Genomic DNA, 13,939 nt, shown 5'->3' on the forward strand with positions numbered 1-13,939 from the left:
ATGAAAAGTAAAAGAGAAGAAAAAAAAAGGGACGCACAAAGTTTGTAAGAGGCGATTGAGAATTAGTTTCTCCATTCATTTTGAAGAAGTTAATTGAAAGGAGAGAAAAAGATCAAAAAGATAAATCCTTGGATAAAATATTATTGCCTCTATAATCTATGCACTTGGCAAGAAATATGTTCTCATCGATAATTTTTAAAAGAAAAAATATTTGAACTTACAATTACAAAACAAAACAAAACAAAACAAATTCATGAAGATATATCAGCCATTTGTTTATTATAGAAGTGTTCAATCATTCGAGGGAAGTAGAAATAATAATATTTAGATACATACATATGACATGCTTGCGACAAATACTCATCATGCTTCAATATTGATTCTTCCATATCCCTGCAAAGTAGACAGCAAATTGTCTCCAATAAACACTACAAGAAACTTATCTTTTAGCGACGATTTCTTAACGAAGGGAGATAAATCCGGTCGTTCTAAGTATATTTATAACGACTAAATTCTTTTCCAGTCATTAAAGATAATTTTTAGTTCAATATCAACGAGGGGGCAATATCCAGTCCTTAAAAAACATAATATCCGGTCGTTCCCCAAATAAAATAAGGTGCTAATTTTTCCTACCTTTTTTTTTCCCAGCCCCACGCTCCCCCTCATCTGCTTTCCCACCATTTTTCCTCAACCCCACTCCCCTTCATACGCAACAATCACCCCTCAAAAGAAAAAAAACTGCTTCTTAATTTATAATGCTTAGATATGCATTAATTACTTATTTTTCTGTATGCAATTTTTTTAGAGGAGACTCACACCAACTTAATCAGCTAGAAAGAAGGATGACTATCAGAATCTAAAGAGATAATTGAGTAAAACCCCACCAGAAGGAGTTTGCAACGGCTGCTACACATACGGGTAATTATCAAGCGGCTCAATTTCAGGAATTCTGCAACAAATTCTTTGGATAAACACCAAATTTTGTGGTGAAACTGATTCTGAAGATAGGATTGAAAGGTAAAACAAATTTGTTGAAATTTTTGGGGAAAGTAAATCTCGTTCTTCCTGCACTGAAATTTCAATTTGGATAACAACCAAATTTTGTGGTTTGGGTGTTATGCTCCATTTCCCAGCCCAACCCATATAAAAACCTAATTATTTCTCTCTATTTTGATTACACAACCAGTTTGGTACAACTTACTGAAAAGATCTGGCTTTCGAGAAAGAAGCTTATCTCAACAATTTACAATTTCCTTCTCCTTCACATCAAGGTAAATATCTGTCAATTTACTAAATATTGTATTTATTGATTGTGAAATTGGGTATTCTTTTCCTATTCGTATGAGTTCTCTGTTCGATTATATTTTTTCGATTGTATTGATTAATTGGTTTAGTGATACATTTTACTGTTAAATTGGACAAACATGGATTGCTGGTATTTTGTGCTTGAAGATTTTTTCCTGGATATCAATAATTTGTCTTGAAAGCCTTTTTCTGATTTATAATGAGTTGAACCCTATATTTTTTTGCTCTCTGCCTTCGGATGATATTCTTTTTATTGGTCGTCATTCTACTAATAATGAAGGAATCGAGTCTTAGAGTTCTGTAGCCAGATAATGTCATTGTCGGTGCTCTGTCTTTGTTGCTCAAATCCCATGCCAAGAAGGTTGGCAAAACAAATATTGTCAGTAAGACCAGCATTTGATCGAAACTCTAATGATTCCAAGCTGTTCGCGAGACTATCCCAATTTGATATGGGAATTGTAATTTGTTTGTTCAGATCTGAGAGGAAGCAATTTGAGAAGGAAAGTCTTTTTAGATGCTTAAGGTCAAACAAGTGTTCTGTGAATTCTGCAGCTGAGGAGCAGTGAAGGGAGTTGTCGTATAGGTCTCCGATAGTTAAATCCGTTATGTGCCAGAAGCCATTGGAGAAATCACATGATACTCCCTGTGTATTATAATTAAAACAAGAGTTCATGGAGCTGATAAAAGTAATTAAACTAGAATTTATGTTACAATGTAAAGAATTTTTACTCTATTTTAGACTTAAGTTAACCAACAAGAACAAGTGACTTTTCATGGTTAACTTGGAAAATAGATCAATAACATGTATTTATGCCATAAGTCATGTTTCAGGTGAATTAGTCGCTTGCGGAAAATAATTTACGAAGATGAGGGAGATGTGTTACAGTATTAGGAAGTGGAGAAAACTTAATTCTAGAAATGAATACAATTTTACATCAAGATAAGGGAAGTCATTATAAAAAAGTGATAAATTTTGCAATTACTGCAGTAGATGGTACTAATAGGAAAGTGTCTTAGAAATTGGATAGCTCCTTAATGATGTCTCTCTCTGACATACACTCACATCACACTGATCGCAAATCCAGAAATGAAATAAGAATTTAGGAATTCCTTGTCACTTTAACTAACAATTTTATGGAAAGAGTTGATGAAAAAAATCCATGCATGGCTTTGTAACATACTCTACTGAGTGCATGCTGGAGCAACACTTTTTGTTTAACTAGTGTTGTCTGAACTAGCATTACTGTTTTTTGATTTCCAATTCCAAACAAACAAACAAACAAACAAAAAAAACAAAAAAAGAATGGTAAAACATACTAGAACTAGCAAATGAAATCATAAGATTAGTACCTCTATTGTTGTCCAGCCACAAGGATCAGGATAAAGAAATGAACCATTCCACTCATTTCCAACAAAACCTTGAATGGCAGAGTACAATGCCTCTTTCTCATATTTATTGTCTTTTGAATCTTGAATTTTGCTGCCTCAAGCAAGGTTGTTTTGTAGCCGATCATTTAACTTCCAGCTGTTTGAAATTTTAAAAAAACATTGAAGAGAGATCTGGTGGATTCATCACATTCTAGAATTTTAGTTTTTCTTTAAAGTTCCTAAAGGAATACAAAAATAACAGGACTTAACATTTTGAAGTCTCAAAAGTAGCAAACCAAGGCTGGTTTTCCATCTTCATCCCTCTCAAGGTTCATTCAATGGTTTTCCGAAAGTGTTTGCAAGGTGATCTTGAGCTTGCCACCTTGATTTTAGCAACCTCCTTTCCACTAGGATCTTTAATTTTGTGATATGTAGATCTTTCAACATTTTTTTTAGCTTCCTCAGCACATATCTTGCAAAGATTTCTTATTTTCATGTTGCATCAGTGAGATAGTATCATACATAATCCTAAAGGACCAATATGCTGAAGTTTCTTCATTAGCCCAATGTCATAGCTGCTATCTCTACCTCTTTTTTTTTGAATTTTCCTTCATAAAACACTCTTTAAGTGTCCTTTATTTTTTAAAATTGTCTACTGGAAAAAATTATCATTTTATACCTATAAAAAAGTTCATCGTTTTTCAGTACAATGAAATTTATGTATTTTGTGATGTTGCACGTTTCCGGAGACGAGTATAACTATATGTATCTATTTCTCATTAATCCATAACTCTAGAATAAATGTTTAACTCTTACTCCTTGGTTGTTGTACTAATTTATTTTTATATCTATTTTACATGAACCAAGATTATGGCACCAAATAAGCAATGGATGGAACTTATTAATGATCGACTTGCTGGTGCTTACGTAGATGGGGTGGAAAGTTTTTTAGATTATGCTTTTACAAGATTGGGAGAACCACAATTGATATGTTGTCCCTGCATCAAATGTGGTAATGCAACTTCTAGAACACGTGTTGTGGTCAGGTCACATTTGATAGTACATGGGATAATACCGAGTTATACTCTTTGGTATCACCATGGGGAGAGGTCAAGTGAAGCACAACCAAATTCTGAATTTATATATGATAATGACATCGAAGAGGGTGATGGTGAGGATGAAATACATGGGATTTTGAGAGATTTGTATTATAATGGAGATAATATGAACAATAGTGGTGATGATTTTGTCGAGGAGGAACCAAATCTTGAAGCAAAACGATTTTATAAGCTACTGGAGGATTTTGAGCTACCTTTATATGAAAGTGCAAAGGTTTCTAAACTTTCTACTTTGGTTAAATTGCTTCACATTAAAAGTATTGGTCATTGGAGTAATGAGTCATTTACGATGTTATTAAAGTTTATGAAAGAAGATTTATTGCTTGATGGAACAAACTTGCCGAATTCATATTACGAGGCAAAGAAGGTTATTCGAGATCTTGGTCTTTCTTATAAGAAGATTGATGCGTGTAAGAATGATTGCATGTTATATTGGAAGGATGATAATTGTCTTGAATCTTGCAAAGTTTGTGGGGCATCCAGATGGAAGGAGGATAAACATAGTGGGGAAACCAAATTTAAAAGTGGAAAAAAGATACCATACAAGATTTTACGTTATTTTCCTCTAAAGCCCAGACTTCAAAGATTATTTATGTGTTCAAAGACATCTCCTCTTATATCATGGCATCATGATAAAAGAGTTGATGATGGGATTATGAGACACCCAGCTGATTCAATGGTATGGAAAAACTTTGATGAGCTTCACCCATCTTTTGCTGCTGAGCCTCGTAATGTAAGACTTGGGCTTGCTAGTGATGGATTTCAACCATTTGGAATGTCCAGAACTCCATACAGCATTTGGCCCGTGGTACTTATTCCTTATAATTTACCACCTTGGCTTTGCATGAAGCAAGAGAATTTTATTTTATCAATGCTTATACCTGGTCCTGAGAGTCCTGGGGATGCAATTGATGTCTATCTTGAACCTTTGATAGAGAAGTTGAATGAATTATGGGAAACTGGAGTGGAGACCTTTGATGCGTCAACTAAAAAGAATTTTACATTACATGCATCTTTGTTATTGTTATACCCCGCATTTTCAGAGCCTGAGAGTGACACGTGCTCCCTCAAACATTGACAATCACGTTGTCACTACATAATTTAAACTCTCGTTGATAGTATTATATTTCGTATTTTCACCCGTCGAATTATTTGTAAGCTGAGGTGGGGCCCACACGTCAAGAGTTTTTTTAGGAACACGTGACAAGTTATATGAATCATATATGTGAATTTAAACACAACTCAAGAAGGACCCTTGAGCCAAATCAAAGCGGAAGCCCTCCAAACAAAAATTTTTAAGTTACGTTTTTAGGTGATCTGACTTAGAGGGGCACAAACGGCATTATAAGTTTGGAATTTGGAAATATACCAAGAAATAGAAGTTGTATATAATTGAATTAGATTTCCAACCATAGGTCGTGAGTCCATAGGTGATATCGGGATAATGAAATACGGACGTTTTAAGGCAGAAAGGTCAGTGGGCTAGGCCCAATCCGGGCCCAATCGGGTTAGGCCCATGACCCATGCCTATTTAAATGGGATTTCAGCCCTTTTCCCCTCATTTTTCAGACTATAACACGCAGAAAATTCTGGAAGGAGAGAGAGAAGAGAGTTTTGGAGAAGAAAAATCAATTTTGACCAAAATCTGAGCCCCGAATCCCGAAGCCCGTGAAGAGAAAAGTGTTCTACGTTGTGTTGCCTCCAATTTGAGCTACAAATCAACCAAAAAGAAGGGGGTGGACATGGTGGCTGCACACTTGAGGTAAGATTAAGGTTCCTTTTCATTGCTAATAAGTTTATTTGGAGTTCTACCAAACTAGAAGGGAGAAAATAGTGTGATAAATTCGTTTGTTGGCGTTGTGAATTATGGAATGAGATTTGAAGAGAATTTTGAATGAAAATAAATTTATTCAACTTGTAGAATGTGGAGGATGTCGTTATTGATATTGTTAGTATTAATTTCGACTCCCTTCAGGGAATAAAATTATTAAATAGTTATATCGCAAATTTGGTTGGTTGAGGAATTTAGAAAACAGTGTGCGGGCTATTCTATGGAATATTTTGGAGATGAAAATATTATGATTAATGTTGGTATTGTTGTTGTGTTGTTGGTTGCTGAATTGAGAATTCGGGCTAGGCATATAAACAGGGGAGATGTTGCCCGATTTTCGGCAGAATATAAAATAGTATGATTTGAAATATAGTACAAATATGTGATGAAAAGGCTAACATTAGCATAAATTCCTTTTAAATGTAGACTTACAAGCTTGGATGAATAAGCGTAGCTTATAGGCGGTTGAACAGGTATGTAAGGCTTACCCTTTCTTTCTTTTGACATGTCCTAGAGCCAGGTAAGGTATGATATGCATTTCGGGGTTACTCTATTCCTTAATTCTAAACTTGATTGTGATTCTTATTTATTTTCCGATATGATTGATATCTTAATTGTCAAATGACAGTACGTGTGATGAGTCCATTGAATTTTGATATGTCTGTTTATGATTTGTACGCACCTTCTGATAAGTATTCAGTAAATTCGATATGGGTATTCGGATATAAGTATTTTGTTACAAATATTCTGATATGGGTATTTTGATATAAGTATTTTGATATAAGTAATCTGATACGAGCATTCTCTGTAAGCCTTAATGTCCCCAACTTCTGTATATGATCTTGGATAGCTTGAAAATGCCCATAGAGGTTTCTGTACTAAAACGCTTGTAACTTTCTGATACTGAGTCCGATCGACCCGAAACTTGTTTCAGAGCCTTCAGATGTCGGTAAGTGTGTATGTCTCTATCGGGTCTTGATTTGTGTGCATATGGTTTCTCACGACTCTGCTCGTGCATGTTTGAGTATGTCTTTTCACTGCGTCCCGGGCCAGGTTCTGTTATCGTGCACTTCCTCTGCATTGTTCACCGCGCCCTTCGGTGGGAGAGCCAGGTTCTCTTATATGTATATGATGATATGGGGATGGCGGCCAGGATGTTATATGATTCTGTTCACCGCGTCTCTCCCTAGAGGGCCGGGTTCTGTTACCGCGTCCCTCGCTAGAGGCCGGGATCTGTTATATGTATCTGCATATGATGACTTATGATTTTGGCATACATGATTTGTGTTCTAAAAGTAAGCATTTTGATATCTCGGACAAGGTACTTACCTTCTGTACTTCTGATTCTGATTATGGTTCTGTCTGTTTTACTTCTGTGCTCCTGACTCCGATTATGATTCGGTTTACTGTACTTCTCGCCTTACATGGTCAGTACATATTCCGTACTGACCCCCTTTCTTCGGGGGCTACATTTCATGCCACGCAGGTACACCCAGATAAGTGGAAGCAATTGCAGAAGATGTTCCAGTGAAGTTGGCAAGCTCCGTTTTGTTCCTGGAGTGTTGCCGAGTCAGAGTTTGTATGATATGCTTTCTGGATTGATGTTAGAGACTTTGCAGACAGCGTCGTGGGTATTGGTTGTCAGTCTGTAAGCGGCTCCATCAGCCGATATGTCATTCTGTGTTATGTAATAAATTTTATATAATTACAGATTTTGTTTAATTTTGAGAACGATAAAAGGAAGATTTCGAAAGCTTAATATGTATTTTACTTTTATTTGATTCTTCAGAGTCCGAAGAAAGTATGTGTGTAATAAGAATCTGTGGGTTCGCTCAGCTCCGGATATGGGGTCGGGTGCCCATCACACCCTAGGGATATTAGGGTGTGACAGTTATGGACCATTAACGACTTTCCAGCATATGCAAATTTGTCTGGATGGAGTACAAAAGGAAAATTGGCTTGCCCATGTTGCAATAAAGGAACTGTTTCCACAAGGCTAAAAAATTGTAAAAAACAGTGTTACATGGGCCACAGACGCTTTCTTCCTCTTGATCACAAATGGAGGAATGATAAAGTGTCATTTGATGGCACTTGGGTTTGCTAGTTCGTGATCGTAATATGTGCCCGCTGCGAGTACACTCATGGTTGGACATCGAAGAACATAAGCTTGAGCACATGTGGAAAGTTGTTACTGTAAGTATATACAACATTGCTTTCTTGATTTAATAGAAAGTGAAAATTTGATATGAAAATTAATGTCTAGGTGATATATCACCCTCCCTAGCAACATTAAAAAACTTCTGTGTAGTAGACCTCATCCATATCAATTCTTCTTCTTTCCCTTCCTGCTACTGCTACTTGCAAGTGTCCTTGAGAACTTTTTACTGCAACCTGATTTTGACTTCTGACATTGGATGTAGAATGATGCAAAATCTATGAATTTACCAGTTGATTATGCTTATTTCCATCATGGTGTACCACCTGAGATGACTTGCCTCCTGTATTACCATTATTCTTTTGTTGTTGCATCTGCTGATTAGAACCAGTAGCATGTTTGTTCCCACTGCTCTTCATCACTTCATCTGGCTGTTGTTTGTGAGCTGTAAAATTTTTAGCTGTATGCTGCTGCTTATGATTATTAGCCTTGGGAGACACATTAGTTTCAAGTGCCTTGTCTGCTTGTTGCCTTGTTTGCACCACAGTATCCCTCAAGTGAAATGGAGTAACTGAAGCACTCTTAGTAGCATGAACTTGCTGCTGTTTGTGTACTATTTTTTCAGCCAGCTTCTCAGCACTCATATCCACGACTTGACTGATTTCCTGTATTTGCACATCAGTGCCCACCTGCAATTTAGTACTAATTTCACCGGCAATATGCACCTTCTTCTGAGTATCTCCAGCTATACCACCAGTATCATTAACACTCTCAACATCCTTTTCCTGGCGTTGAGTATTAATATCCTCTTGTTCCCTCTACATAACAGTAACATCATCATCTGTAGCAATTAATATCCTCTTGTTCCCACATAAGCTATCAAATTTGTTAACAACTTGCACAGCCTTAGAACATACTGTAGCAAGCTGTTTTCATTATTATTTCCAACAGTTTGCTTTACTGCAGGCACTGCCAGTTATTGTTTATTCCCATCAACATTATTTTGTCTCTGATTTTTCCTTTGGTTAGTTTGCCACTTATACACATTCTTAATATTGCCCACAACTTTCCCACTCTGTAACACCATAGTAGCATGATTCTTCACCTTGTTTGGGTAAGAAACTTTATTTTTGCCCTTGTTATTACCTTTAACAGGTTCTTTAGCATTATTAACAGTTGAGACTTGCTTACCTTTATCTCCATTAAGATCATTCCATTATGTTTTGGTAAACAATACATGTTATTGATTTGAAATATTGATTTTTGATCCTAAAACTTCCAGGTTACTGCTATAGTTGGTGATTTGTAAATTGATGCCTTGTTTTCACTTATTCAAGACACTTCTGTTGATATTTTTCTCTATTTCAGGAAAAATTTGACAGTGACGACATGATTGATCATAGAGGTCATGTTCTGCAACATATGAGGAAACTTTGGAATAATTGGAGAGGATCATTGCACAAGAAAATGAAATCGAAGTCATTGCATGAGGTTCTAAAAGATGTGCCGGCAGGAGTAGAAAAGAGTGATTGACAATGGTTGGTCAAGGAGCATTTCTTATCTGATAAATTTAAGGTATGATTTCATAGCCATTAACAAATAGCATTTTATTTCAAGTGGCATGTGATTACTTTTCAAGAACAATTTATGGCAGGGCCAAAATTTTTTTTTTTTTTTGATGTCTTCTTTCCACAGGACCCACAAAATAAAGTTGCATTGATGTTTTTTTTTTCTCTATTTACTCTCTGCTACCTAGCTTCAAAGCTAACATTAAAAATAGAATAATTAAACTACCTTATAATAATTTCACTATTGTGTTGTTAATGCAGGAAGCAAGTACAAGAAACTCAGTCAATAGGTCTAAGGTAGTTATGCCTCATCGTACAGGTAGCAAACCTTATAGAGAGATTAATTACGAAATGGTAAGTAAATCGTGTAACCCTATGACGAAATCTCCTCTTTGTATGAAAGATTTATGTGACTTATTTTTTTAATTGTAAAGGGAGGCAAAGATGGTAATCCACCAAACATGGCAATTATTTTCAAAAGGAATCACTACAAAACCGCATGGATATTCTGGAGAGTAAATATGAACGACTTGAACGTATATTGGTTCGTCAGCCTTCATCACCTCCACTAGGTTAGTAAATTTTCTGTCAGCTATTACATAATGTGTATTTCTCAATAGATTTAGTGATATGTTTTACAAGTGCTCCTCTTTGATAACGACTTTGCTAATGCAGTAGCCTGTTTTGCTATTATGATTTGATCTAGAGACTAGATTCAAGTGTTTTAATTTTTGAAATAGTTCTACTGTGTACGTCAACAGTTATGCATTCTTCTGGCGTTTGAGATTTGTGGATTTATTTGTTAATTTTTTATGATGATGATGATGGCGTTTGGGTAAAAGAGTAGATCATCGGATATGTCTATTTGGTTGAATTGTTTGTGAACAATTAGAGTTGCTTCGTGGAAAATATGCTGGATAATGTTTGGACTATATATTCTTTCCGAATCATATAATAAACAATGGAATGGGTCGAGATCACCTCCAGTGATCAACCCTCCAGCAAAGGTTTGCATATATATATATATATATATATATATATATATATATATATATATATATATATATATATATATATATATATATATATATATATATATTTATGCGCACCCAAATTTGTGTAAGGTAATTAAAAATAAATGTGTGTTGATTGTCCCATAATGCACCAGGTAATTTCTAGTTGTGACTGTTTCAAGATGGAAGAAGCTTATTGTGATAGCTTTATTGATCATTTTTATCTCCACATTGTCATCTCTCTGTTTTGAGAAATCAAAATGGTATAGATTAATTATAAGCCTTTAAGAATATGTTAGCTACTATATGGCTAAACCATTTTTTGTATACTTCAAATACAATCTGTTTGCTCCTTTAGAAATTCCTTTCTTTCAAGTATAAATGACAGTCTTCATTACTAATGTGAAATAGTTTTAGGGTCAAGCCAAAACCTTAGGGTGATTGATAGTGTTGAAATTTCATTAAGATTAAGAATGAAATGGCTACGAGTGAGAAGGATCTATTGGTTGGGATGATTTATTTACTTTTGACATGCATAGAGGTATATTATGATAAATCTATGTTTTTCTACTGTTCTGTAGCTATTTGTTGTTTGCTATTCATACTATGTTAACATGTTGATAGATAATGCATGATTTATTTGCTCCAATTGTTTGGCTAACTGGTGATTAAATTATTCCTTTATTTTTTAAACTAGGAAAATAGCTAGCAGGAATTCTGTTACTAAACTGACATGGATTGTTCTTTTAACAGATCAAGAACTTGAAGATTGAAGAAATGTGCTCGAACAAAGTGCAGAGCAAGTTGAAGCGCATTATGTTTATTGTTTTATTAGTATTGGTGCAGAGACGTCATTTGTACATATGCTACAATTTCCTTTTCTCAATTTTTAGGATTTGATGGATTTATTTTGTTGGACATATATATGTTTTTCAGTAATTAATGTGATGTTTAGGTTTTTGCGCCTAACAATGAAATTTTATATGAATATCAATTATTTGGTATGTTTTAGGTTGCATGTGAAAGCATATAAAATTATACTACTTCAGAAGAGCAGGGAAAATTATGAATTATTTAATTATTTTTATTAAAATTTGCAAAAGGAACATCGGTTGTTAAAAGTATTTTGATCAACGAAAGGAATTTCAGTCGCTAAAAGTACTTAATAACGACTAGAGTTTGTTGTTTTATTTCAAGGTTTAACGACCAGAGAGGTCATCAACGAAGGGAAATTTGGTCGTTGTAAGGAAGTACAACGACTGGATTACTTGTTGTCGTTAAAAGATATTTAACGACTGGGTTTCCAATCCGGTCGTTAAGTTTTAACGACGGAGCTTTTAATGACCGGTGACGACCAAATTTTACCCCGTCGTTATTGACTTATAGCGACCGGTTTTGATCTTTTAACGACCAAATTTCGCCTCGCTAAAGACCATTTCTCTTGTAGTGAAATTTAAAACATAAATAGTAAAACAGTTTGAGGATATGAGGAGATTTCTGGACAACTAATAAACAAAGGAACGAGTACTTTTTATATGTATTCCAAGGTTACAAACAATCTGGTTCAGCAGGTGGAAACCATCATTGGATTTTCAAGAGGATCTTTTCCTTTTAGATATCTAGGTTGTCCTATTACTCATGCTAGGAAAAGGAAGGTTGATTATAATGATCTCCTCAAGAAGGTAAGGGACTAGCTGCATGCATGGAAAGGAAAGTTGTTATCTCCAGGAGGAAAAGCAGTGTTAATTACTAGTGTATTGCAAAGCATTCCTATCCACTTGCTATCTGCTATTAAACCTCCAAAATGTGTAATCAAGGACATTCACACGATTTTTGCAAGATTCTTCTAGAGTAGTAATGAAGATGTTAAAAAGAGACATTAGTCATCATGGTTGAATATGTGCTATCCAAAGCATGAAGGGGGATTAGGATTTAGGTCCATTATTTATGCATCAAAAGCTCTATGTGCTAAACTGTGGTGGAGGTTTAGAACTGTGCACTCTCTATGGTCAAACTTTATGTGGATCAAGTATTGCAAAAAGCAGTATCCTCAGAATGTTCAATGGAAGGGTGGACCTCAAGTGTGGAAGATGATCCTTGAAGCTAGAGACAATATAAAGCAGGATATTTGGTGGGAAATTAGAAGTGGCACTGCAAATGTCTAGTTTGATAATTGGATAGGATTAGGAGCTTTATATTATGTACTTCCCCATCAGTTCCCTATTAATGAAAGAGTGGAGGATGCGAAAGAGCTTATGAATGGAGGAAGTTGGGATATTGTCCAGCTACAACAATGTTTCCCTGAATCTCATTGTTGATCACATAATGGATGAACTAGAAATTAAAGGAAATTCTCTAGAATACGATAAGCCTTGGTGGATGATGACTAGTACTGGAGACTTTTCTGTGGCAAGTGCCTGGGTCTGTTAAGGCGAAAATCTCACTCTTCTGAGATTTATAAGGACATGTGGATCAAAGGCTTACCTTTCAAAATATCTTTCTTCTTATGGAGATTGTGGAAGTTTAAAATTCCTGTTGATGAAGTTCTAGCCTCAATAGGAATCAATGTGGTATCTAGATTTGTATGCTACAGTATTCACCAACAAGAGACCATTGATCACCTGTTTTTAAATAGCAGCTTTGCAACTTCTATCTGGAGTATGTTCAACAATGCTGCTGGCCTTGCTATTACTGGTACACAGGTCAAGCAAGTAGTGATAAAATGGTGGCATGCCCCATGTCATTACAAGCTGAGACCTGTTTACAAAGCAGTGCCAGCCATAATATTGTGGCATTTGTGGAAGTGGAGGAATACAACTTTGCGTGGAGGCTCTATGTCTGTATACAGGGTACTACATGAGATCAACTTGAGCATTTACTTGTTTTGTAGAACCAGATTTCCTCTCATTCAGGACATGCCAAAGAAATGGCCTGATCTCATTGATTTCTTTGAGAGGTTTAAGCCAAAAATCAGTTGCAAGGCTGTCTTATGGAAATTGCCAACAAGAGGATAGGTGAAATGTAATTGTGATGGTGCAACAAAAGGAAATCCTGGTCTATGCATGATTGCCTTTTGTGTTAGAAATGAAAAAGGAGATTTGTTGTATGTTGTAGGACAACAAATTCATGATGGAAACAATCTGGTTGCTGAGGCTATTGCTATTAAGAAAGGGGTTGAGCATTGCATTGTTAATAATCTGGTTCCTTTGATAACTGAGACTGACTCTCTAGCTATGCAGAAGTTCATTATGGGTGAATGGGATACCCCTTGGAGTATTGTGATGATAGTAAAGGAGATTCAAAGATTAATGAAGGGAACGATAGTGAAGGTGGAGCACATTTTCAGAGAAGGCAATGGACTAGCAGATTTTTGGCTAACTTTGTTTTTGGTTTTGCAGGTACACAACAATTCACTACTTTCCAGGAGTTACCAATTATGGCAAGAAGAATTCTTAACTCAGATAAATCTCAAATACCATATTTGAGAATCAGATATGCCACAGATTCTATACAACTTCAAACTTGAAGAGGAAAAGAGTTGCAGCATGCTATAACTACTGTTTTATACTGTCATTCATGAC

The 13,939-nt window shown here is 35.5% G+C and overlaps 1 protein-coding gene across 1 annotated transcript; it reads left to right on the forward strand.

Annotated features, from left to right (window-relative positions):
* Nucleotides 1–470: 470 nt before the first annotated feature.
* Nucleotides 471–11,351, forward strand: LOC132626195 (uncharacterized). The gene is made up of 9 exons (XM_060340979.1): nucleotides 471–1,017; nucleotides 1,187–1,271; nucleotides 3,541–5,553; nucleotides 6,049–7,309; nucleotides 7,412–7,815; nucleotides 9,146–9,352; nucleotides 9,607–9,699; nucleotides 9,780–9,917; nucleotides 11,112–11,351. The coding sequence occupies exon 3, from the start codon at nucleotides 3,544–3,546 to the stop codon at nucleotides 4,867–4,869; it is 1,326 nt and encodes a 441-aa protein (XP_060196962.1). The 5' UTR covers nucleotides 471–1,017; nucleotides 1,187–1,271; nucleotides 3,541–3,543; the 3' UTR covers nucleotides 4,870–5,553; nucleotides 6,049–7,309; nucleotides 7,412–7,815; nucleotides 9,146–9,352; nucleotides 9,607–9,699; nucleotides 9,780–9,917; nucleotides 11,112–11,351.
* The last annotated feature ends 2,588 nt before the right edge of the window (nucleotides 11,352–13,939 follow it).

This window comes from Lycium barbarum, chromosome 2 (genome assembly GCF_019175385.1).
Source record: "Lycium barbarum isolate Lr01 chromosome 2, ASM1917538v2, whole genome shotgun sequence".
Classification (NCBI taxonomy): domain Eukaryota; kingdom Viridiplantae; phylum Streptophyta; class Magnoliopsida; order Solanales; family Solanaceae; genus Lycium; species Lycium barbarum.

Coding starts and splice junctions, on each gene's coding strand:
- LOC132626195 (XM_060340979.1), top strand. CDS start 3,544: ATGGCACCAAATAAGCAATGGATGGAACTTATTAATGATCGACTTGCT.